This window comes from Aedes aegypti, unplaced genomic scaffold (assembly GCF_002204515.2).
Source record: "Aedes aegypti strain LVP_AGWG unplaced genomic scaffold, AaegL5.0 Primary Assembly AGWG_AaegL5_hic_scaff_1964_PBJ_arrow, whole genome shotgun sequence".
In the NCBI taxonomy this organism is placed as follows: domain Eukaryota; kingdom Metazoa; phylum Arthropoda; class Insecta; order Diptera; family Culicidae; genus Aedes; species Aedes aegypti.
The window spans coordinates 11,609-38,010 of NW_018735449.1; the positions used below are offsets into that span (position 1 = coordinate 11,609).

The following is a 26,402-nucleotide window of genomic DNA, read 5'->3' on the forward strand; positions in this document are numbered from 1 at the left end:
GTATGTTTTTGACCATGTTTACTCAATTTTCTAATGTTTTCCATTGGTTTAAGTACAAAACATATTTTTTTAGATTCTGTCCCACCCCTCGGCTTAAACTCAAATGTTGGGTGAATTATCTTTTCAGTGTCCCTTCCGAAATGTCAGATAGGAACTACTAAAACCCCTTTGGTGTTTTTGTTGATGTTCGCTTATCAAACATGATCAAAAGTGTCAAGATTCATTCATGGACCCAATTTTCAAATCAAAGTTTGAACATGACATAGCCGTTTTTTGAGCGGGAAAAATTGCTAAAGTAGTTGCAATTACACTGAAAATACATATATATTGTTTTATATAACGAAATCGTTCGTTTGAACTACGAAATTATTCGTTGTTTTCTGCATCATTCGTAAAAAGAGCTAGCATTTTAGTGCATTCGACGAAATGGACTCGTACATCTCACAAAATATACGATATGCTGGGAGGAATACAGAGATTCAAATTGGTGTGCGTACAAGGCTCTGTTTTTACATCAAATTGGTAAATACTGATCAAATGATATAACGAATTTAAAATACTCTCTCGATAATAAAGGTTTATCATTAATGAAGTATTTCGAAGTCAATATATCTATGGATAGCTTTCTACCAACTTGATGTGAAAACAGTTCCCTGTACAAATATGAGTTTGAGGCACTGTTTAAGGGGTCATGCACAAATTATGTCACGCTCCAAGGGAGGGGGAGGTGGACAAGCCAAGCGTGACAAGCCTTACACAATTTTTAGAGGGTTCATACAAAAAGTGCGACAAAGGGGGAGGAGGGGGTCGAAAAAGTTGGAATTTAGCGTGACATATTTTGTGTACCATCCCTGAGGGGCCGTCCATAAATGACGTAGCATTTTTTCACAGATTTTTACACCCTCCTTCCCCCTCGTAGCATTTAGTCACAAATTTAGTCACAAATGCTTAGAAAATACGTAGCATGTCAAGTAACCACCCCCTCCCCCTAATTTTTTTATTTGTTTTCCTGTTTAAGTTAAATAGTTTTTCTTTCCAGTTCATACAGGTTAAATTTAATTTTTAGTATTTTGTTTTTATAATCATGAAAACCTTAAACAGGATTACAACTGAAAATAGAAAGAAAGAAAAAAATCTTTGTTCAGATTGATAAAACCAACAGTGATGAACATATTTTATAATGCAGTGAACAAAAATTTCGTTAAATTGGAAGTTTTTGTTTAATTACTCGTGCTTAAGAAACCGATTTTAGTGAATATGATCAACCAAATACCTTTATATGGAATAGATCTACGCCATTATTACATGAATTCAAATCCATTCACCAAACAGTGGCAAGATAGAGAAAAAATAATAATTGTAATATTTGGAATGGTAGGAAAATCTTAGCGATATTTATATTTATATATTTCTTCATCTCTATTGATGTTTCAACTAATCCTTTTTATCGTTCCCCATACTGAAATAAACTTACACAACTCATAATTAAGCAATGAAATAATAAAAATGCTCCTTTCCTGTATTAACGAGTGATTTTTAAAACTGAATGATAGGACAGTTCAGATAACACTCGCATTTGATGTCCTCATTTTAATCTATATCGCAATAAATCGATAATTTTAGATCTACTGCAACGCATTACTCATTGAGTAAATGTTTTGTTTTATTATAATAACGTTAATGCTCCAACAGAAAATATAAAAAAAAAAATAACTTAACGGTTAGGTAATTCTATGTCTTGTTGATAAATGGGAAAACATTGTTTTTCAAGTCGATAAAGCATTGATTTTAATTAACTGATTAAACTTTCAATTTGTTTATTTATAAATAAATAAATTAGACATAAATAGAATATACTATTCACATATCTATAAAGCTTTATGAGATCTGTTTTATTACATTTATGAGCAAAATCAAAAAACCTTATAAAATAACCTATCATATTAATGTTTTATTGCATAATCATCATTTAATAACCCAAGTTCAAGAAGTAAACCAAAGAAGTTTGATGAAAAACTGTTTGTCAATTTTTCACCGACATGATTCAAAATGCTACGTCTACTAGTTGCGACCCCTGCCTCCCCCTCGTCACACATCGTCACAAATTCGTGTAGGCCCCCCTCCCCTCTAAAATGCTACGTCATTTATGGACGACCCCTAATGGTTTTTGTTTTTGTTTTCACTTGCACTTTGATCTATTTCGATTCCTGAAACATAAAAATGAAAACACTAGCCCACTTTACTTCAGAGGAATGAAACGGGATCTGTGGGTGCCTCCAATACCAGGCCTTCCGAGCTTGCCTGGGCCTTGCGATAACTTCTTCAGATAGTGGTTAATCATTCCCGGCTTGAGACTTGTAAATACGGCCCGCAAAAAAGTTTTCTTCCCGCTGCAACTTTCCAGTGTGACGTCATCAAACATTAGTTTATTCTACGAAATGTGTCTACACACAAACAAATTTTGTTGTATAATCTACCGAATCCATGGTAGAATTAAGAACTGCACCATCGATTTTCAACCGACTACAAAAATCTGTTAAGTTTACTATAATCTGGTGAAAATCACTGAGCAGTGCAGTAAATTTGACTATGTCCATAGTAGCATCCACTACAAAGCATTGTATTTCAATCCGTGACACCCACCGTACAACACAGTGTGGTCAAAAGTATGATGCTAAACTTCTCAAATCAAGAATGTTTCTAGTCAAAAATACTACAACTCTGGTTAAATCAACAGAACAAATTTTCTTGTGTTGTGATGTTGACTATGTTTTGGTAGAGTTAACAGATTAATGTAGTCGGTTGAAAATCGTTGGTGCAGTTCTTAATTTTACCATGGATTCAGTAGTTTCTACAATAAAATTCATTTCAGTGTACGAAACATTTCGTTGCAGAAAACAACGAATGATTTCGTAGAGCAAACGATCAATTTCGTAATACTAAGCAAATCTCGATTACTTTTTCTAATCGACGTAGATTACTTTCCCATGGTTTGAAGAAAAAAATAAAATGATTGAGAGGAAATAAAACTTTTTGTAGCCACAGACTCTAACCACTCGGCTAAGGAAGGTCCCCTGAAAATTACTCCGTTACCAGTAAAACAAACAGACTTCGTTTCATCTTCGTAAATTGCTTTGAACTCCTAAAATCTAGGCTAGTTACCTTTGATAATGGGCATAGGGTGATATCGAGATGAGGAGGATATCGAGATATGGAGAGTAAAAATGTATGCAGAATGAAGGGACTGAAAAAAATTATCCACATATGGAAAGACATCGAGATGTAGAACATCGCGATGATGAGAGTCGACTGTAAATCTACATTTTGCCATTTTTTTTACGTGTAAGCAGCACGCGTTCAGTTTGGGTTTTCTTTCATTTCCCAACAAAAAACCTGAGAGAGAGAGAAGACAGCTTGCTTAGATTACGAGCTCCCAAAAGTCAAGGGAACCTGTCACCAACTGTCACTGAAAAACCGCACATTCGAAGGGCAGAGCCTGTAAATGCATCAAAATTCAAGTAAATGTATTTAACATTTCTTTGTGTTTTTCGATAGTTTCACATTTTAAAAAGTTGGATAGCTAAACCTAATTGCGTGTTGGCAAACTGATTTGCAGTGTTTATATTCATATCCTTTTTCTTATAGGGTGTCCCAGAAAGTATGGGCACGACTTTACCATACTGCCATTCAGAGACCAATGCAGATAAAAATCTGATTTTTACACATTTTATTCCTTTACTTATCAAGAGTAGATTTTTAATTTTGAGCGATTTTTCCGCTAACTGTTTGTTGATGGTGTTATATTTCTAGAAGCTCTTCTTATCAGTTCTGCACAAATCGCGACTCTATTGTACGAAATTTGTGCTGAGTCATGAAGTACGTACAATAAAAATCTGAAAAAATATATTTATCATTGCCGAAATGATTAGACTACCACATATTTAATGGAAATTATATACTTAGGTATATGAAATGCGAATAGAAACTAATACTCCGATTTCAGCTGTGGTCGGTTTTTTCAAGACTCAAAACCAAGTCCGTTTATATCTAATAAATTATGTAAAAACCTAAAATTTTTGTTGCCCATACAAAATTACAGATATTTGACATAAGTAAATTGGAAATGAAATATTTTTATAATACTGAAAATACCTGTAAAACTATGATTTCGTGAAGTTGTGGAGAGATAATCTTGCGATTTTTTTCGATTTTTACCATTTTTTTTAAATGTGTTCTAGCGGTTTATGGACAAAAGGTCGAAAGACAAAACGTCGAAAGAACAAAAGGTCGAAAGACAAAAGGTCGAAACTGATTTGCTTGGTGGGAAATTTTTCCTTCTTTGAAAAAAAGATTTTCGACCTTTTGTCCTTTCGACCTTTTGTCTTTCGACCTTCTGTCCTTTCGCCTTTTGTTGTTCGACCTTTTGTCATAGATTCGTTCTAGCAAAGCCAAATAAAATTTTAAATAAAAATTATTGTGGAACGTCGTAGATACCAGGGACGAAAATACTCAATCTACCCTCGCCTACATTGATACTTGCTGGGTAGAATCTTCGTTGATTTTTATTAATTTTTATCCTCACCTTGACAACACAACAAAGATTGGCAAAGCGCTTGCGCAAGATTGTCAATTTCGTTTAAACCTGCTGCTACTCAATCGCTTTTTGATAATCGGAAACAAAAAATGATATTCATTCTAACCAGCTTGACTTTTTTACATTCCGCTTCGGGAAGTTGAAATTTTTGCACGAGACATACTAAAGACGCGTCAATATAATCCATTCCGTGCATCGGATCCTTCATTACCCGTATAGCAGCATATTTTTCAATTAATTTGAACCTCATTGATAATCAATTTTCTAAAAATGACACTCTTCTGCTTTTGATAATCAAAAACACCAACGACATACGGGCATCGTTGTTTGTTTTGCCCATCTACTTTTGTGCCATCTTCATTGGTACAATGGTGGTGCGGTTACTTTGATGGTGGCATAAATTAGTGAATTGAGTATAGTGAGCATGATTTTTTTCGTCCCTGGTAGATACTATGTACTTGAACTCACCACATCGAAAGATTTTGAAAAAAAATCATTCATTACTAGTTAATTTCCAACAAAACACAAAAGTAGGGTCTGTGCTGGCTAGATAAGAATTGATTTTCTAAAATCAAAAATTTCAGTGGTAAAGTTTTTTTATTCAAACAAAATTTTCACAAGCGGCATTTAAAATGCCCCAAAGAAAAATACAAAAATATAAAAATATTCATTTGTTTGAAAAAATATTGGTATTCTCGTTGTCAAAATCGTGTCCATACTTTCTGGGACACCCTATAGTGAACAATAAGAAGTGAATATGATTTTGAGTTCATCTGATTGTTGTGCACAACCCAAGAATTATAGAAATAAGTCCAAAAAGGCAAGAAAACATGCCAACAGTCAGAGAGCTGTCTCCTATCTATCAGCAAAAAACTATTGACTAAATGATACATCGAGGTTTTTAATAGAATATAGAGAAATGACACATCTCTTTTATTTATTATTCACACAGTTGAAAACCGGAATTTTCGACACGCGAAACCCGGATTTTCTCCAAATCTATGCGTCGGAGCTACGTCGGGCATGGTGCGCTGGGTAGTCCGTCAGATCCGCTGTCCAGCGCACTATGCCCGACGTTAGGTTCAACCCATAGATTTTGAGAAAAATAAAGAAAGTCATTTCGTCTTTTGAATGCCGTCAAATTATATTTTGTTTGTTTGCCCCAATCAGAGTAGACGTATTTTTGCGAGGAAAAAACTACAAAACTTGAACGAAAAAGATACCGAGTTCCTCCACTCACTAAATTTAAGTGCTTTCAAAATTTTCAAAAGTGGTTCATAGACTACTTTGATGAGATATTAGAATTGAAAACACTGGAGACAGAGAACCTGTCTAGCTATAAATCGGTCAATTTAAGAGCTACAAAATAACTTTTTTTTTGTTAATTTTCTTTAAATTGAATGTTTGATGTCTTTGATGAAGCATGTATGCCATAATTCCTACAAATATGAATGTTGTCTGTTTGAATTATATGATAATGTGGACCACCCTATTTTGAATAACATCAAACAAAGGGCTTAACAAACACAAATAACTTTGTAAAAAACTGTTTGCATCCCAAAGCTCTAAATGCATCTTTCCGCCTGAATCTGTTTTCTGGACCACTCTACAATGTAAGATTGACTCAAGTATTATTTTGTTTTGATTTATGGTTACTTTGTAATTCTGAAACTTAAACGTAACAAAAGTGATAATCAAGTTGGTTCAGAGTGGAATCTAAGTTTGATTACTCTCTCGACTTACGACTATTTGAATATGTATTCGAGAATTTTCATCCAGTGCGAGAAGCGTAAATGAGGAACAAAAGCAAAAATATCGAAAACGCATATCTACGAATTGAGATTCGTGAATCTCACGAATATTGCATAAACTAACCTAATCGCGAAATTCTGTCAAGTACAAATAATTCGTACGGTGAACGAAAATAGCGTAATATGTACGAAATATTGTTTTGCGAAATAGATTTTGGATAAAACACGAAGAGGTATTTTCAGTGTACATGCTCTTTCGTGTTATTAAATAAAAATATTATTTGATTTAAAATGAACGCAATTGAAATCGGACCATAGCTCTCTCCACAGTTTATACATGTGGGTACGGGAATAGTCAACTTTTCCCCACTGATCAACTACACCCCGAATTGCGGTATATAAAATGTCTTCATCCATTTATTAATAGGTAATCGATACCGCCTTAAGAACAAGCTTTAACAAGCTTTTGATATTCAGACAAATTTTCAGGCCAGCCATGTTGTACGCTGTACCAATAAAGACTAGCTGTTGTAATACCAGGAAAAGAGCTCAGTAGAACATTAAAAATAAATTTTTGAATAGTACTAATGAGTTGTACAAATCAACAAATTTTGAAACATTCGAACATATGTCTCCAGTTAACGTCGATACTCACAGTATGGAAATGCTCGCAATCTCGGCATTGGATCTGGCGTGATAATCAATGCCGCAGGCAATTCTTACGTCGAACGTGGTCTTGATGCCGGGTTCGTCGTAGCAGGGAAAGGCCGATCTCGCATCGCATGCCTGAAACTGGGTCACTCCTGAATACTTCAGCGTCCCGTCGTCGTCGGTGTAGGACGTCCTGTAGAAGCCGGCCTGATCCGTTCTGTTGATACTGTTCAGAAAATCGATTGCAAGCACCACTCGGCTCCCACTCTTTAGAACATCTGCCGTATACACGACGAGGAATTCCCGCTCATTGTGTAACTCATAATTTATCACTTTCATGGGCAGTTGATTGTCGTTCGTAAGTTCGACATTCACCAAGGTACTTCGCGAACTGTGCAAAACTATTTGCTTCGTGTCCTCCAGAATGTTTATGGCTATCTTCACTGTTCCATTGTAGTCCAAGTCGCCGTTGTGGATTTCGGTGTTGATGAACAAATCGTAATGGGTTGGAATCGTGGTGTTGGGTAGGCGAAAACTTTCGAAAGCTTCACTAATGGGAACACAAATCACTAGCAGTATTACCGCGAGATAGGACAGTTCTTTCCACTTCATGGTTATAGCCCAAACGCTTAACCTTGTCTCCGCTCTGAGCTCGACTAATTCTTGTCGTAACGATCGACGTCCATTTATAGCTTGCGGACCAAATACAAGGGAAGAGAAGGCTTTCTATCTTATCTGTTCAAAATCCACTTTTAACCTAATCGATCTTATCGCTTTCTTCGTTTATTGTATCACCTACGCTTGGCGGCGGATATATGGACAAATCCGAAGAAAACAATCATCTTTTTTTTTTATTGAATAGATTTAATCGGGCGAACGTTGCGCGGGTGGAGAACTCCTCGGGGCGCGTGTCTGACTGATATCGATCACATGTCTATCTGTGGCGGGGTTTTCAGCATGTCGGAAACAATGGCAGCGTTTCTCCGGATCCAGCTTTCGTTCTCGCGCAGCTTGGCTTGGATTGTGTGAACCAGATGAGTGGGTGCTTCTCGTTTGACGAACTCGGCGAACCTCTCGGCGCTCTCCGGCTGGACGGTATACTCGGCCATGTCTTCTAGCAGGGCGTGCAGTTGGCGCTTGTTGATGTTCCTGGAAGTGGAGGGAGAGGGAATTGATTTAAAGTTAGCACCTATTTAAACCTCTACCTTTTCCCCTCCGTAGATTTTTGTAGACTTAGGAAAATTGGGGAATTATTGTTCATTTTGTAATTAAATTCAAAATTCAATTTACGTCACTTTTTTTAACGAAGTTCGTACATTGAGTTACACTGGTATACTGGTTAAGTTGTGGTTTGTTTTTAATATGTATTCCTATAGCAAGTACATCGATTGGAAGTGTCATCAAATAACCAGGAAATGGCAGTCAATTGCAATTCAATTTCAACGTGGACCAATCTATTTTAAACCTCGGAAGTAGTGATGATTCTCTAGTTCTAGATCAATAGAACTGGCTCCGATGATTTGTTTTTGCGAAATTATTCATTTTAATATGATTTATTCGCACTGTTCGGAATTTGAATCAAGGTGTTCGGAATGTGAGACAGAATGAACACAGTGTTCAGCATTCGAATTAAAATGTTGTTCCATACTTTTACATACTAAATAAGTTTAAATAAATATTTTTACCGGCACACTCAACAGCTGACTTTGCGAAGAAATTAAAATTTTCACAACTATCATCTAATGTGTGCCAATGAGATGCATTTAAAGTCAAGGTTGACCTTAAGTGTTCGGAATATGAGTCGAAAAGGTACCATGGGACATGCCATCTTAAATTGTTGCTCCAGCTTCACAGTATTGCTTTTTGCGCTTTTCCAAAATTGTTGTGTTTGGTTCAAGGGGTGGATCACTTCTTCAATGCACATCGAATTGCATCAAATGCATTTTTTCGACATTCACATCAGTTTAGCACTGGTCATTTTTATAATGCAGGGCTATAGCAACGCATTTTTGTTTGTTGTGAAAGGATCAACATAGTTTTACTCTTCCTAATAAACTATTTATTATTATTTTGTTCATTACAGATATTCAAGCTGTAGCTTCAGAACGAATATCTATGGAATTTTAATTGAAAGCTTTCTCGATGCCGCGGCAATCCACAAGCAGATTCTTGGAGCGGATAGTGTGTGATCATAAAGGGTTTTTTTTTTTTAAGAACGGTCTACACATTAACAAGTTTTGATAATACTCAGTGCACGTCATAAGTTAGAGGATGATAGCTTGATAAAAATTCGTCGTATCACGTCCCTGTCAGAACCACCTTCCAGAGAAACCCACATACTGTGCCTTAATAGTGACGGTGGAACGTACAACAATAGCCTTGAAAACAATTGGTCTAAATAGCTTTATATAATTTCTTTCAACAATAAACTATAGACTAGGGGGTCTATTTTGTAAATCAAGCGAATTCATGTGACTCGTCTGTTGTCATTGTCGATCAAAGTAAGCATGCATATTTCAGATGTCATCCGTCGACTCCCATAGTAATCCAGTCACATAGAGTGACAACTGTCGATAAACTCGAGTGACAGAGCCGAGTCGAGCAAAAATTTTGGCCGACAGTGACTCCAGTCGAGTCGTTTTTGTTCGACTTGAGTTATAAAATAGGGCCCTAGATGTGTTAAAGCCTTGTCTATCTTATTTATATATTGCTTCCAGAAATCTTGCCTTAGACTTTCCACAACTATTGAACTTATGTCTACGGAACATAGATTTGCTGAAACAATTTCTTAAGGCCCAAGTAAAATTGGTGCTAAATTCAAAGCTGAAAAAGCAGTTTTCTCTTTTTAAATAGATAAATCAAAGAAAATAAAAACACACAGCTCTTTTATTTTCCAAATAAAAAGGCTGTGTGTTTTATTTTCATCAAATAGTTGTTTTAAAAGAAGAAAACTGCTTTTTCAGTTTTGACTTTTGTGCCATCTTCTCTTGCGCCTTAATATTGTTCATGATTAACAGCAAATGAACAGATCTCTAGGTCTTAAATCATGTACCACCCACGCTGGACACTTCCGGATAAACTCCTCTCTATAACAGAGCGCGATATAGCTACGCTTCTGAATTGATATCTATGCATTATGTAGATGCTTTGACGAATAAAACAACCACTAATCATTTCGGATAGTTTTTTTTTTGTCATTGGTGACTTTAATGCCAAACATCGGTCATGGAATAATTCTCAAAGTAATTCCAACGGCAGAATTTTATTTGATGAGTGCTCTTCAGGATATTTCTCAATTCAATACCCTGATAGCCATGTTTTTCCTCTTCTAGAAATCCATCCACGATTGACTTGGTCTTAACCGACTCTAGTCATCTTTGTGGCCAATTAGTTACTGATGCTGATTTTGATTCTGATCATGTCCCTGTTACATTTCAAATATCCCATGAAGCGATTCTCAATCCTATCAGCTCCACTTTCAATTATTTACGAGCCGACTGGAATATATATGTGTGGTAGCTAGAGTTGGTAATAATAAATAAATAATATGTTGTTTGTTCTGATTCAAGAATGCATCGATAAGCGGTGCTTGATAATTTTTGAGAGTGTCTGTGTTATGCCAGCGATAACCTCATAATAACTATATTCAGTTCAGAGTGTATGACTGACAGCTGATTGGGTCGAACGGAATGATGCCGGTAACGGGATACCATCAAAGAATTAGTTTTGTGAAGATTGTTGTGGCGTATAGATGTGCCGGTTTGAATCCGGTGTTATGTTTTTAAATTGTTAAGCAAATTGATAACCCTCATTCTTGTTTACGGCGGATCCAACTTTCGATCGAATCCTATTCGTTCGAATCCATCGCCCATTTGATTTTGCTGGCGTAAACGAGAATGCGACACGGTTTTCGATCGAAAGCGCATTCGAACGTAAACAAGAATAGGGGTGAATTTTCGGATACTACAATATGTTGACTCTGATCTTGATGTTAACATTTCTTTAGAAACTAAACTTGATATTGACAATGCTCTTGAAACTTTAACTAATTCCATTGTTGAAGACAGGAGCATTGCAATTCCAAAATGTGAAGTAAAATTTGAATCCGTGATTATAGACGATGATCTTAATCTCTTGATCCGTCTTAAAAACGTGAGGAGAAGGCAATTTCAACGCACTCGCGATTCTGCTATGAAAATTATATGGAAAGAAATCAAAAAACGTTTTTCTCAATTAAGAAACAAAAATTTTGAAAATAAAATTTCTCAATTGAACCCTGGCTCTAAGCCCTTTTGGAAATTATCTAAATCTTGAAAAAATCTCAGAAGCCAATACCGGCATTGAAAGAGGAAAACAAATTATTACTATCTAATTACGAAAAAGCTCAAAAACTTGCTATGCAGTTTGAAAGTGCGCACAATTTTAATTTAGGACTTACTAGTCCAATTGAAAATCAAGTTACTCAGGAGTTCGAAAATATTCTCAATCAAGAGAACGTTTTCGAAAATGCCTGGGTGACTGATTTGGAAGAAGTGAGAACTATTATTAAAAAATTCAAAAATATGACAGCTCCTGGCGATGATGGAATTTTCTACATCCTCATCAAGAAACTTCCAGAAAGTAGCTTATCATTTTTAGTTGATATATTTAACAAATGTTATCAATTAGCATATTTTCCCGACACATGGAAAAATGCTAAGGTTGTTCCAATTTTAAAACCAGACAAAAATCCTGCAGAAGCTTCTAGCTATCGTCCAATCAGTTTGCTTTTCTCCATCAGTAAACTTTTTGAAAAGGTTATTTTGAACAGAATGATGGTTCACATCAACGAAAATTCAATGAACAGTTCGGATTCCGCCATGGACATTCGACCACTCATCAACTTTTACGTGTAACAAATTTGATCCGTTCCAACAAATCTGAAGGCTACTCTACTGGTCTTGCTCTTCTAGACATTCGACAGTATTTGGCATGAAGGCTTGTCGTGAAATTAAAAAACTTTAATTTTCCAACATACATTGTAAGAATAATTCAAAGTTATCTGTCAAATCGTACACTTCAGGTTAATTATCAGAACTCCAGGTCGGAAAGACTTCCTGTAAGAGCTGGTGTTCCTCAAGGCAGCATTTTGGGACCAATATTATACAATATTTTCACATCTGACTTACCTGAGTTACCTCAGGGATGTCAAAAATCCTTGTTTGCGGATGACACAGGCCTTCCCGCCAAAGGACGAAGCCTGCGTGTCATCTGTAGTCGATTGCAAAAAAGTTTGGATATTTTTTCTTCATACTTGCAGAAATGGAAGATTTCTCCTAATGCTTCCAAAACTCAACTAATAATACTCCCACATAAACCAAAAGCTCTTTATTTGAAACCTTCAAGTAGACATATTGTCACGATGAGAGGGGTTCCAAAAAATTGGTCAGATGAAGTTAAGTATCTAGGGCTCATGCTAGATAAGAATTCAACTTTCAAAAATCACATTGAGGGCATTCAAGCCAAATGTAACAAATGTCTCTATCCCCTTAATAATAGAAAATCAAAACATTGTCTTAAGAACAAACTTTTGATATTCAAACAAATTTTCAGACCAGCTATGTTGTATGCTGTACCAATATGGACTAGCTGTTGTAATACCAGGAAGAAAGCTCTGCAGAGAATTCAAAATAAAATTTTGAAAATGATTCTGAGGGTTCCTCCCTGGTATAGTACCAATGAGTTACATAGAACCTCCAATGTTGAAACATTGGAACAAATGTCAAATAAAATAATAAATAATTTCAGGCAAAAATCGTTACAATCTTCTATTGCCACGATTAATGCGTTATATGTTTAGGTTAAGTTAGGTTAAGTACACTCCCGTGCAAAAGTTTGGGTTCACCCCCTGAAAAACATACAAAAGTGTTCTGTCCATATCTCTGTGATTACACGTCTAATTGAAACTCTTTAAGCCGCATTCGAAAGGCAAAGAGTTATTTTTACTTTGTATGTATTTTTCAAAAAAAAAAAAAAATGAATTTTGTATACTAAATTTTTACTTGAAGTTGTGATTTTTTTCAAAAAACACCCTGAAAAATCATATTTAATTTCCTCAGCATTGGATCGACCAAAATTTTAAATCAAAGTGTCATTTGAATCGTAATCTTATGTTCTTTGAAGAGACCTCACGAAATTTTGGCGGAAAAATCTGGAAAGTATCTTCAAAGAATATAAGATTACGATTCTAATGACACTTTGATTTAAAATTTTGGTCGATCCAATGCTGAGGAAAATAAATATGATTTTTCAGTGTGTTTTTTGAAAAATTTCACAACTTCAAGTAAAAATTTAGTATGCAAAATTCAAAATTTTTTTTGGAAAAATACATACGAAGTAAAAATAACTCTTTGCCTTTCGAATACGGCTTAAAGAGTTTCAATTGGACGTGTAATCACAGAGATATGGACTGAACGCTTTTGCATGTTTTTAAGGGGGTGAACCCAAACTTATGCACGGGAGTGTATATTAAAAACTTTTTTTTTTCTCTTTAAGCAGGTGAAATCAACTCACTTGTAAAAAAAACTGAACTGCTACGGCAAATGAAATGTAATATGTTGTTAACAAAATGTTAATAAAATCTTAGATTTGTGTTACCAAATTAGGATGATAGTGTTGTCTAATAACACAGAACACCTAGATATAAGAAATAATGAATGTAATGTTTGGAATGATACTAATAAAGAAATAAAAAAAAATCACATAAGATTACAGATTAGTTCGCAAGAAAATTTATACTCTCGCATTGTATGCCATTTTTCATCATGTAAATCGCACGTATATCGTCTTCACTTTTGTACGTTTTAGGGCTTTTCGCGACATCTCTTACGTAAAAAATGCACATGTGAGCATGTAAGCAAGGCATACTGCAAAGGTGATTCCATCATGCGTACATTTTGGTTGTCTGGGGAGGCCATATACCTCCGCACTGCACACGATTTCTTAAGGCTTTCCATGGTAAGCAATACGATGCCACCAATTTTTGATGAAAATAAAACACGGGACCTTTGAATTCAGAAGTTTTTTTTTACAATGCATGTTTCCTATACAGCGACACTTGCTTTGTTATTCTTCAAAGCCACGTGATGGCATGTTTTGGTTAATTTACCGCGATTTAATTCCACGTTATTCTGGATTGTTATACGATCTGTCCCTCTGTCAATTTATGTAAATTGACGCGATTTTAGAATATACAATTTACGACATGTTTGTTGTTAACACAACTTGTCGATAATGAATCGTAGTGGAGAATTATATACAATTTGTTTGCCAACTTTGCCAAAACGATTTTTTTGCTGCTCCTAAAATGACCGATTTAGAGCTTTTTTATACGGTGGTCCAAAGATAATTGGTTTTCTGACTCCAGCGTTTTCACTAATATATCATCAAAGTAATCATTGAAACGCTTTTAGAACTTTAATGCGTCATTAGGTGAGTGCTAGGACAGGACGTGACAGCTCAACTAAGACTGTCCAGTTGTTTTTCATCCGATAACCTTGACGATACGAAAGCCAGTGCTACCAGTATTCTTTTTAAGTAAATCTTGTGACCAAATTCAAATGTCAAGGCCCATAATTTGATTACTTCTTGCACGCTTCATTCATTCAGTGCAATAGAGGATGCTCTGGCAATACGTGTAGAGAAAATTCACACAATTTTCAGTATATTGCTCTCAATTAAGTATATTTTATTTATGTTAGTATTGTCGGAGCACATGCGGCAAACTTAACATCGAATATAAATGGATTTGGAACAAAAAGATTTCATGAAAAATATTCAAACTTTTGATGAAAAATCTAACATATGATCTAGCAACACGGCCGGGCTAGCAACATAGTGTCCTGTTGCAATCCAACTAAACAATGTGAGAATAGGCCTTTGTCAAAAAGACCAATGAGAAGTAGTCTTTTTGACAGGCAATTGGTTTCATTTTTGTACTTTGACCTGACACGTCTTGTCTTAGTGTCTTAGTGAGTGAAGGTACTCGCTATTTCTTTCCGCTTGTGAATTCTTTTCTTGCAAAAACACGCCTACTTTGATTGTGAATATCTCTGATTGGGGCAAATGTCGTGACGGCAATCCAAATGATGGCATCCAAAACACAAAAAAGGAATTGTACAATATATAAAAAATTACAGATGTGTTTTTTCTGTAACTCTTTTAAAATGCCTTGAAAAACAAAGATTTTTTATCAGGAAAACTTTAATAGCTTTTGAATTAGAATTAAATATCATCCATCTTTTTATTTTTTAAGTTCTTCAAGTCATTCTCAGACTTCAATCAGCACTTTTGCAAGAGCTTTCTCTGCCAAATTTGGCTTTATGCATTAGTATATTGTGTGTCAAGTACGATAATCATAAATCATGGGTCTCTTGCCGTTTTCATTAGTCATTTTTTATCTAGAAATTACTGCATTTGTTTTCACAGGTGCTCGGGCATTGGGCCGAACGACTTTGAGCTGAAAGGATCATTAGGACGATCGTGTCGTCAGGACTAATAAGTCGAATATGGAAAATGAATAGTCTTTACACAAAGAGTACAAAAATATGGTTCCTGATAAATTTTGGAAGTTGTGGTATAGTGGCCTCTTCGGTCTAATGATCTGATATCGTTTTCATGAATGCTTCAATCAGTCCACTCAAAATGGTTTTATAGATTCCAAGGATATGATACCAATTTTTTTTACATAAAAAGACATGTTTGCTAAATAAATGTATGTGATGGCACTCCAATCAGTTCAGAGGAAAATAGGTCAGACTAATTGCTTCGCATGACACATGTTCTCTTTTCAAGATAAACCTTACAGTAATATCACGTCAGAATGTGGGAATATGCTCGATGTGAAACATTTATACTTACTTACTTATTTGGCTTTACATCAATTATCTTGATAAAGCCTCGCCAACAATATTTCGCCAATTCGCTCGGTTCATGGCCGCTTCTCTCCATCCTCGATTGTGACCCACGCTCTCCAGGTGCACCTGGTCAATCCACTTAGCTCGCTGCGCCCCACACCTTCTTGTTCCGACCGGATTCATAGCGAACACCATCTTTACAGGGTTGTTGTGCGGCATTCTTGCAACATGCCCTGTCAAGCGTATCCTTCCAGCTTTAGCTACCTTCACGATATTGGGTTCGCCGTAGAGTTGGGCGAGCTCGTGGTTCATCCTTCGCCGCCACACGCCGTTCTCCTGTACGGTGCCGAAGATCGTCCTTAGCACTCTGCGTTCGAAAACCTCAAGAGCTTGCAAGTCCTCTTCGAGCATAGTCCACGTCTCATGCCCATAGAGGACTACCGGTCTTATGAGCGTTTTGTACATATTGTATTTGGTGCGGGGGTGAATCTTTCTTGACCACAGTTTCTTCTGGAGCCCATGATTCCGCTGATGATGCGCCTTCGTATTTCCCGACTAACATTGTTGTCAGCCGTCAACAAGGATCCGAGGTAGACGAACTCGTCCATCATCTCGAAGGTATCCCCGTCTATCGTAACACGGCTTCCTAGGCGGGCCCTGTCGCGCTCAGTTCCGCCAACCAGCATGTACTTTGTTTTCGACGCATTCACCATTAGCCCGACTCTTGTTGCTTCGCGTTTCAGGCGGGTGAACAAATCTGCCACCGTTTCAAATTTTCTCCCAATAATATCAATGTCATCCGCGAAGCAAATAAATTGTCCGGATGTCGTAAAAATCGTGCCTCGACTGTTAAGTCCGGCTCTCCGCATGACACCTTCAAGTGCAATATTGAATAACAGGCACGATAGTCCGTCACCCTGTCGTAGTCCCCGCCGAGACTCGAACGAACTGAAGTGTTCACCCGAGATCTTCACGCAGTTTTGCACACCGTTCATCGTTGCTCTAATTAATCTTGTGAGCTTCCCGGGAAAGCTGTTCTCGTCCATGATTTTCCATAGCTCTACGCGGTCGATACTATCGTATGCCGCTTTGAAATCGATGAACTAATCTCTTGGCATTCCACCTCTTCCAGGCGGCGCTTTTTGTCCCGGAATAGGCGGGTTTGCTGTTTCCGCTTCAGTCTGTATCGTTCCACGTTTTGCCGCGTACCATGCTGCAGCATTGCAGCCTGCGCTGCATTCTTCTCCTCTAAACCCTCCTGGCACTCTTCGTCGAACCAATCGTTTCTTGAGCTCCGTTCCACATATCCGACAATGCTTTCGGCAGCTCGTTAATGGCTGCTTTGACTGTCCTCCAGCAGTCCTCAAGAGAGGCACTATCGAGCTCGCCCTCATTTGGCAACGCTACCTCAAGATGCTGCGCGTACGCATTGGCGACATCCGGTTGTTTCAGTCGCGCAAGATTGTACTAAGGCGGGCGTCGGTACCGTACATCGTTGATGACGGATAGTTTTTGGCGCAGTTTCACCATCATCAGGTAGTGGTCGGAGTCAATGTTAGCGCCACGATAGGTTCTAACGTCGGTTATGTCGGAAAAGTGCCGTCTATCGATCAAAACGTGGTCGATTTGCGACTCTGTCTGCAGAGGTGATCTTCAGGTGTACCGATACAGGAGGCTGTGCCGGAAATAGGTACTACGAATGGTCATATTCTTGGAGGCAGCATAATCTATCAGTCGTAGGCCGTTCTCGTTCGTCAGCCGGTGGGCGCTGAACTTTCCAATCGTCGGTCTGAACTCCTCTTCCTGGCCAACCTGAGCGTTCAAATCTTCTATGATGATCTTGACGTCGTGGCTTGGGCAGCGATCGTACTCGCGTTCGAGCTGCGCGTTAAATGCGTCCTTGTCATCATTAGTGCTTCCAGAGTGTGGGCTATGCACGTTGATTATGCTGAAGTTAAAGAATCGGCCTTTGCTTCTTAACTTGCACATTCGTTCATTGATCGGCCACCATCACGCGCCTTTGCATATCACTCATCACTATGGAAGCTGTTCCCAGCTCGCGTGTGTTGCCGCAGATCTGGTAGATGGTATGATTACCTCGAAACGTTCGCACCAATGCTCCTGTCCAGCACACCTGCTGCAGCGCTACGATACCGAAACCGCGGGTCTTCAGTACATCGGTGAGTTTGCGAATACTTCCAATGAGGTTGCTAGATTTGCAGTTCCACGTACCGAGTTTCCAATCGCTAGTCCATTTTCGTCGCTGTGGTCTTTGCTGATTCTTCCGGTCCGTATTCTCTCGTTGACGTTCCTGTGCTGATGTGTTTTTACGGTTGGCTTACAGGGCCTGACACCAACCCCCTAGATTTCCGGAGGACCATTCCTCCTAAATATTCAGAGGGCCATAGTGCGTAGTTTAGTTTAGAATCCTTCTCTGGCACTCGAACGATGATCAGCCACTCCTGACATGGGGAACAAACGGTGGAGTACAGACGCTCAAGGTTTGCAGAAGCAAAAGCAAAAGCAAACCCCTTCTTCCTTGTCAGCATACGACCAAAGTTCCCACCGGGGGTTGGTACCCGATTTTCCCCAAGGTTATTCGTGCCCCGGCCAGTACCACGAGGGGTATATTTTATTCCTACAGGTACGTGAGGTACCAATGGTACGCTATGCCCAGCCATTTACCGTGCCAGTGAAACATTTATGGTACACTTATATCTTTTCTGGAATAGAACATGATGGATCCCACTTGCTTCTGAAGATTTGAAGGTATCACAACCAATGGACACTAACATTGAATCGTCTCTGTAGTTATGATACTTTCATTGCCTAACCCTATCCTCCTTTTCCCGAATAAGTCTACGTCGTTTTGAGGCGTACCCTTATGATAACATTTAGTATAACTTACATGTTTTCGGCGACATTCGTGGTGGAATCGAACATGTCGATGATGGCATTCAGTCCGGTTAGAGAATTGCTGTAGACCGATTTTAAAACTTGCACCTTTTCCGCAGCACCAAAGTCATCCGATTTGAGGGCGTTCAGCAACTTATTGATGGATTGCCCGTTTTCCACGCAAGAGATAGTATCGACTAAATAAGACCGGGAAATGGAGTCCCGGGTATTTTTCAAGCTGCTAAGCATCATCGAAAAGTCACTGTAGTCTGCTTTACGCATCTGGCTGCAAACCAGTAGTTGTTCCGTCTTGGAGCCAATAGTGAAAGTTTGACTACGTCGCGATGATCGCAGTTTTTGGGCTGCTTCCGCTTGGCAGGACTCATCGCTGTTGCAGGCCCATTCCAGCGCTATCAAGCGCGCACTTTCGTCATCTGCAGACTCGCCCTTGATTGACTCGAGACCATAAGTGGCAAGCAGGTTGGCAGCCAGCATTGAGCTGTAACTCTCCAGATTTGCCAAGGCTTCGCTGTCGTGACGTAGCATACGCTTCAAGAATTGGAGATTGCTAGATGCGGTACTCCATGGAATGAAATCGGTTTCCTCGTTCAAGTAGTCGAACACCTGGAACGCTGTGAAGTAGTCCAGTTTGCCTGCATGGGCCAAATTCATCGCGTCGTCGACCAGTTGCGAACGCGTCAAGCGGTGGAACTTTTCCGGGGATTCGTACAAGTTGGAGATGATGTTCTCCCAGGTTTGCGCATCGTAGTTCACACGGTAGTATCCTCTGGCAAGAGGATTAACCAGGAGGGTTTCGCTCTCGGCCACGTCAATACGATAACTGAAATCGGACACGTGTGGAGGCAGCCAAAAAGCAGCACTGGAATTGTACTGTCCGTTGCTGCTAGGCGTGAAGAACGAAATCGGGATCCACCAGGATTGCTGTCCGGGAGTTTCCGGAGGAGTGTTGTAGAACCGCTCTTGGTTGAACACGAACTCGTTGGTGTCTCCAACACGCTTGAAAGTTACGACGGGGGCGCCAGGCTGGTTGGACCATGATCGGAAAATTTCATGCATCGTCAAACTCTGAGGCAGCTGGGCGTCTTCCTTGGCCGCCTGTTCTAGGCTGTCGAACAGATTCTCTTCGTTCGCCACTCCGTGGTCCTTGCTGGATAGGGTAACGTAATGTCAGTCTATGGTATTCGAAAGGGAGTTGTAAGTGTAGGATACTCACTTTTGCTGGATGTAGTACCGAAGACCCTTCTGGAAAGTGGGCTCGGTGATGGCATAGTTCATCATTCGCAGAACACTTGCAGCTGTTGGAAAAGATTTTAAAAGTTTGAGATAATGATGAAACGTAAGATGCAGTAGCGTATTCACAAGTGAAAGGTTTTTAGCGTCGAGGGATGCTGATCGGAATTCTGAAGAATCGAGGAAGGGATTTTTAAGAATCCAGGTATGTATTCTAAGGAAATCTTGATGAGAAATGTGAGAAGAACCTGAGAGGGGTTTGACAAAATCCTAAACATTGTCTTAATGAATTTCAAGGATACTTTTAGGTAGAACAGGAATATGACGAATTACTGAACATGCAGACGATCCTGTGCAGAATTCTGATAAATATTCTATCAGAATCCTGCACAGGATCGTCTGCTTGTTCAGTAATTCCTCAGAATGCTGTTTGGGATTTGTTCAGAATTCAGAGTGGAGAACAATCCTTAAAAACTATGGTGATGCATGAATCAGAGTGAATCATAAGCAGATTCTGAATCAATCATGTAAAAGCTCTAAACATAAAACTAGAACATGATTCTGAACACAATTATGAGCGAATCCTAAGCTATCCTCTGCAGGTTTCTGCGGAATCCTTAGCAGAATTCTGAGCAAATCCTGAAAAGGAATCTAAGCAAATCCTGAGCAGGGTTATGAGATTCCTATCGAATGCTGAGTAGAATTTTTATCGAATCCTGATCAGGATTTTTGCCCTTCTTATCAAATCCTGAGCAGGATCCTTGTCAAACCGTCAGCAGGATTCTTGTTCAATCCTGAGCAGGATTCTTGTCGAATCATGAGCAGGATTCTTGTCGAATGCTGGGCAGGATTCTTGTCAAATCCTAGGCAGGATTCTTGTTGAATCCTGAGTAGGATTCTTGTCGAATCATGAGCAGATTCTTGTCGAATCATGGGCAGGATTCTTGTCGAATCCTCTAGTCGAATCCTGATTAGGATCCTTGTCATATCCTGAGAAGGATTCTTGTCGAATCCTGAGCATAATTTCTATCGAACCCTGAGCAGGATTCTTAACAAATCCTGAAGCAGGGTTCATATCGAATCGTGAGCAGGATTCCTATCGATTTCTGAGCAGAATTCCTATCGGATTCTTGTCGAATCCAGAGCAGGATTCTTATCAGGATTTTTATCGAATCCTGAGCAGGATTTTTGTCGAATCCATATCACGATTCTTGTCGAATCCTGAGCAGGATTCATATCAAATTCAGGATTCGACAAGAATCCTGCTCATGATTCGATAAGAATCCTGATCTGGATTCCACAATAATCCTGCTCAGGATTCGACAAAAATCCAGCTCAACATTCGACAAGAATCCTGCTCAACATTCGACAAGAATCCTGCTCAAGATTGAATAAGAAACCTGCTCAGGATTCGACAAGATTCCTGCTCGTGATTCGACAAGAATTCTGTTCAGGATTCAACAAGCATCCAGATCTGGATTCGACAAGAATCCTGCTCAGGATTCGACAAGAATTCTGCTCAGGATTCGACAAGAATTTTGCTCAGGGTTCGACAAGAATCCTGCTAAGGATTCGACAAGAATACTGCTCAGGATTCAACAGAATCATGTTCAGGATTCAACAAGAATCCTGATCAGAATTCGACAAGAATCCTGATCTGGATTCGACAAGAATCCTACTCATGATGCGACAAGAATCTTGCTTAAGAATTGACAAAAATCCTGCTCAGGAATTGAAGAGAAACCTGCTTTGGATTCAAAGAGAAACCTGCTCAAGATTCGAATGTATCTTGCTCAGGATTCGACAAGAATCCTGATCTGGATTCGAAAAGAATTCTGCTCAGGATTCGAAGAGGAAACATGCTCAGGATTCGAAGAGAAACCTACTCAGGATTTGACAAGAAACCTGTACAGGATACGACAAGAAACCTTCTCAGGATTCGACAAGAATCCTGCTCAGGATTCGACAAGAACCCTGCTCAGGATTCGACAAGAAACCTGCTCAGTCTTCGAAGAGAATCCTGCTCAGAATTCGACAAGAATCTTGCTCAGGATTCGACAAGAAACCTACTCAGGATTCGACAGGAATCCTGCTCAGAATTCGACAAGAATCCTGCTCAGGATTTGACAAAAAAACCGGCTCTGAATTCGATAAGAATCCAGCTCTGGATTCGACTAAAATAGTGCTCAGGATTCGACAAGAATCCTGTTCAGGGATTCAACAAGAATCCTGCTCAGGGTTCGAAAACCCATCCTGCTCAGGGTTCGAAAACCACCAAGATTCTATATGAATCCTGCTCAAGATTCGACAAGAATCCTGCTCAGGTTTCGACAAAAAACCTGCGAAGGATTCTTGTCGAATCCTGAGCACGATTCTAATCGAATCCTAAGCAGGATTTTTGTCGAATTCTGAGCACGATTTTAGTCGAATCCTGACCAAGATTCTTGTCGAATTCTAAGCAGGTTTTTTTTTGTCAAATCCATGAGTAGGATTCTTGTCGAATCCTGAGCAAGATTCTCTTGGAAGACTGAGCAGGTTTCTAGTCGAATCCTGAGCAGAATTCTTGTCGAATCTTGAGCAGGATTCTTGTCGAATCTTGAGCAGGATGGTTTTCAAACCGTGAGCAGGAATACTTGTTGGATCGGGATTCTTGTCGAATCCTGAGCCAGTATTCTTGTAAAATCCTGAGCAGGAATCTTGTCTAATCCTGAGCTAGATTCTTGTCGAATTCGAGCAGGATTCTTGTCGAATCTTGGGCAGGATTCTTGTCGAAACCAGAGTTAGGATTTTTGTCGAATCCTGAGCAGGATTCTAGTCGAATTCTGGGCAGAATTTCTTGTCGAATTTTGAGCATAATTCTTGTCGAATTCAAAACAGGATTCCAGTCGAATCCTGAGCAGGATTCTAGTCGAATCCTGAGCAAGATTCTAGTCGAATCCTGAGCAGAATTCTAGTCGAATCTTGAGCAGATTTTTTGTCAAATCTTGAGCAGCATTCTTGATGAATCCTGAGTAGATTTTTCGTCGAATCCTGAGCAGGATTCTTGTCCGAATCTTGAGCAGAATTATAGTGGAAACCAGAGTAGGATTCATATCGATTCCTGAGCAGAATTCTTGTCGAATCTTGAGCAGGATTCTTGTCGAATCTTGAGCAAAATTCTTTTCGAATCCCGAGCAGGATTCTTGTCGAATCTTGAACAGGGATTCTTGTCGAAACATGAGCAGGATTCTTGTCGAATCTTTAGTAGGATTGTTGTCGAATCCTAAGCAGGATTCATGTCGAATCCGAGCAGGATTCTTGTCGAATCTTGAGGAGATTCTTGTCGAATCTTCAGCAGAAATCCTGTAGAATCTTCAGCATGATTCTTGTCGAATCTTCAGCATGATTCTTGTTCGAATTTTGAGCAGAATTCTTGTCGAATTTTGATAAGGATTCTTATCGGAATACTGAGCAGGATTCTTGTCGAATCCCGAGCAGCCATTCTTGTCGAATCTTGAACAGGATTCTTGTTGAAACCAGACTAGGATTCTTGTCGAATCCTGAGCACGATTCTAGTCGAATCCTGAGCAGGATTCTTGTCGAATTCTGAGCAGTTTTTTTGTCAAATCCTGAGCAGGATTCTAGTCTAATTCTGAGCAGGATTCTAGTCGAATTCTGAGCAGGATTCTTGTCGAATTCTGAGCAGGATTCTAGTCGAATTCTGAGCAGAATTCTTGTCGAATCTTTAGCAGGATTCTCGTCGAATCCTGAACAGAACTCTTATCGAACCATGATTAGATTTCTCTTCAAATCATGTGCTAGATTCTTGTCGATTCCTGTGTAGGATTCTTGTCGAATCATGAGCACGATTCTAGTCGAATCCTGAGCAGATTTTTTGTCGAAATTCTGAGCAGGTTTTCTTGTCAAATTCTAAGCAGGATTCTTGTCCAATTCTGAGCAGAATTCTAGTCGAATTCAGAGCAGGATTCTTGTCAAAACTTGAGCAGGGATATCAAGTCGAACCCGAGCAGGATACTTGTCTGATTTTGAGCAGGATTCTTATCATGGATGTTATTGTGGAATTCTGAGCAGGATTCTTGTCTAATCCAGAGCATGATCCATGTCAAATCCTAAGTAAGATTCTTGTCGAATTCTGAGCAAATTCTTGTTAAATTCAGAGCAGGATTCTAGTTGAATCATGAGCAGGATTGTTATCGAATCCTGAGTTAACCTTGATCAGAATTCTGAGTGATTTCAAGCAAGTTGTTAAGCAGGATTCTGAACAAAACCTGAGTTATCGAGAATTATTTTTTCATAATGAATCGAAGAGCAAAATCTTTGAAATAGCTTTTCCATATTAAACTTACATTGGCGTATGCAATATTGTCAAACAGCCTGCTAATTTCCCCTGGAGTTTCCACGTAGTACGTCATTGGCCGAACCGTTGCGCTGGCATCCAAGTTCAAAGCCGATTCCCGAACAGAGGCGAAGCGATCGCGCATTTTCAGCTCCGGGTGACTCTGTAAACATAAACCATCAATCTCGTGGCATCCTTCAAGCTCACCTCACTTACGAATTCCGATACGTAGTACTGGTATAGACGAGCGAAGCCTTCGTTCAGCCACAGATACGACCACCACTGCGGTGCCAATAGGTTTCCAAAGAATTGATGGGTATATTCGTGTCCCACGATTCCTACCACCTGTAGCTGTTGGCTTTCGCCCTGGCTTTCCGGGTCGAGCAGAATGGTCGATTCACGATACGTGACCAGTCCCCAGTTTTTCCCATGGCACCTGCTGCGAAGTCACTGTTGGCGATGGCTACGTTGTCAATCTTCGACATGGCATACCGTTGATCGAAGTAGATTCCAGCTCCCGCAGGAATCGTACCGAAGCGTCTACGGAGTACGTCAGCTGATGGCTGGCAGTTGGTCGAGCAAACGTCGAGACGGCAATCTGATGAGGCTGGAACACGACTTGCCGTTCGCTGATGAAGTCGGAAACCAGGAACGCCAACAGGTAGGTTTGCATTCGTGGAGTCGTTTGGAACGTAGTGAGCTTCTTGCCTGCTGGTCTGCGGAGATGTTGGATACAAATGACTTTGATAGATTTTATAAAATTATTAGGGACTACTCACAAAAAGCTGAATTCCTAAGGCCGGAGCGTTGGATCTTGCGTTGTAATCCAAACCGCAAGCGATCTGTACACTGTAAGTTGTCTTGATTCCAGGTTCATCGAAGCAAGGGAAAGCCGATCGGGCGTCGGTAGACTCGAACTGAGTCACTCCAAGAAACCTGTGGACGTATCAGTCAACCTGGTTAATCAATCGAACACACATCTTAGAAATGTTTCCTACTTGGTAACTCCTTCTGCGTTGACATAAGACGATCGATAGAATCCAGCGGCATCGGTACGATCAAGACTGTTGGTAAAGTCTATGTCCAGAACGTATGTAGATCCCGCCGGCAAAGTCTCCTTGGTGTTAACAATCAAGAAATCTTTATCCGCATCCATCTCAAAACTCTTTAAACTAATCGCCAACTGATTGCTGTTGCGCAATTCTAATCTCACAATTTCACTACGCTTGCTGTGCAGTACGATCTGAGATGTACTCTCAAGCACTTGGATTCTAATTTTCACATTACCACTGTAGTCTAAATCCGCCAGATGCAAATTTGTATCCAGATACAGATCATAGTGCGTTGGTACGGTTTGATTCGGAAGGCGGTAAGTATCGAACGCACGAACACTTTGATCCACCGGCCATGCCAATGAAGCAACCGCAAGCAGTGCCAATGGCACACAGATTTTCAACATTTCAAGACCTCACTTCACCTGGACTAGTTTCGACACAATGGAAAAACAAATCTCGCTTAGCTCAATTTATAGATTTGCACTTTATTACATTCTCAAAGTTGTCTTATCTAAGCTATATTGAACGGTAGTTATCTCTTTATTTACTAATCACGCCTCCCTCCGTCTGGTCTTTCCATGCCTTTAGTAGCGTGATAAGCTGTGAAAGATGAAAGATGACTTTTCAGTTTATATTGTTCATGGAGCTATATCTCCCAGACTGAGATACCTGTGCAAAGTTTCCGAAATTAGCTTTTCGATTTTCGACATCAGCCAAAATTGCGTGGAAGTCTGCTTGTCTTCCGATGGATCTGAAATTATGAGTGATATACTGGGCACTTGATAAACAACCATATTGTTACTTACGAGCTCAGAATGAGATCGTTGAATTGCTCTAACCAGGCCTGAAACGCTTCATGACCTATATTTGTTCGGGAGTATACTGATCTGACAATTTGCAACGCTTCGCCGGATCTCAAACTTATCTCTTGTCCGGCACCCAAAACAATTACAAGGAAATCAATCAAAAACTGTT

At 39.4% G+C, this 26,402-nt stretch overlaps 3 protein-coding genes across 3 annotated transcripts; all 3 read right to left on the minus strand.

Annotated features, from left to right (window-relative positions):
• Positions 1-6,974: 6,974 nt before the first annotated feature.
• Positions 6,975-7,680, minus strand: LOC5576791 (puromycin-sensitive aminopeptidase-like protein). The gene has a single exon (XM_021856676.1). It carries the CDS (start codon positions 7,606-7,608, stop codon positions 6,997-6,999), a length of 612 nt encoding a protein of 203 aa, XP_021712368.1. The 5' UTR covers positions 7,609-7,680; the 3' UTR covers positions 6,975-6,996.
• An 83-nt stretch (positions 7,681-7,763) lies between these two features.
• Positions 7,764-25,087, minus strand: LOC110680884 (aminopeptidase N-like). The gene is made up of 5 exons (XM_021856675.1): positions 24,589-25,087; positions 24,383-24,535; positions 20,020-20,101; positions 18,799-19,953; positions 7,764-8,145 (listed from the first exon to the last, which is right to left on the minus strand). Exons 3-5 carry the CDS (start codon positions 20,082-20,084, stop codon positions 7,923-7,925), a joined length of 1,443 nt encoding a protein of 480 aa, XP_021712367.1. The 5' UTR covers positions 20,085-20,101; positions 24,383-24,535; positions 24,589-25,087; the 3' UTR covers positions 7,764-7,922.
• Positions 24,282-26,396, minus strand: LOC110680885 (endoplasmic reticulum aminopeptidase 1-like). Its single transcript, XM_021856677.1, has 8 exons — positions 26,234-26,396; positions 26,097-26,178; positions 25,371-26,027; positions 25,152-25,308; positions 24,865-25,088; positions 24,589-24,808; positions 24,383-24,535; positions 24,282-24,293 (listed from the first exon to the last, which is right to left on the minus strand). Exons 3-8 carry the CDS (start codon positions 25,829-25,831, stop codon positions 24,282-24,284), a joined length of 1,227 nt encoding a protein of 408 aa, XP_021712369.1. The 5' UTR covers positions 25,832-26,027; positions 26,097-26,178; positions 26,234-26,396.
• Between the last annotated feature and the right edge of the window lie 6 nt (positions 26,397-26,402).

Coding starts and splice junctions, on each gene's coding strand:
- LOC5576791 (XM_021856676.1), bottom strand. CDS start 7,608: ATGAAGTGGAAAGAACTGTCCTATCTCGCGGTAATACTGCTAGTGATT.
- LOC110680884 (XM_021856675.1), bottom strand. CDS start 20,084: ATGATGAACTATGCCATCACCGAGCCCACTTTCCAGAAGGGTCTTCGG. Junction 19,954..20,019: donor CGGTACTACATCCAGCAAAA/GTGAGTATCCTA, acceptor TACCCTATCCAG/CAAGGACCACGGAGTGGCGA. Junction 8,146..18,798: donor ACGAATGTCGCCGAAAACAT/GTAAGTTATACT, acceptor CTCCACTTCCAG/GAACATCAACAAGCGCCAAC.
- LOC110680885 (XM_021856677.1), bottom strand. CDS start 25,831: ATGTTGAAAATCTGTGTGCCATTGGCACTGCTTGCGGTTGCTTCATTG. Junction 24,809..24,864: donor GGAATCTACTTCGATCAACG/GTATGCCATGTC, acceptor ACTTCGCAGCAG/GTGCCATGGGAAAAACTGGG. Junction 24,536..24,588: donor AGTACTACGTATCGGAATTC/GTAAGTGAGGTG, acceptor TTATGTTTACAG/AGTCACCCGGAGCTGAAAAT.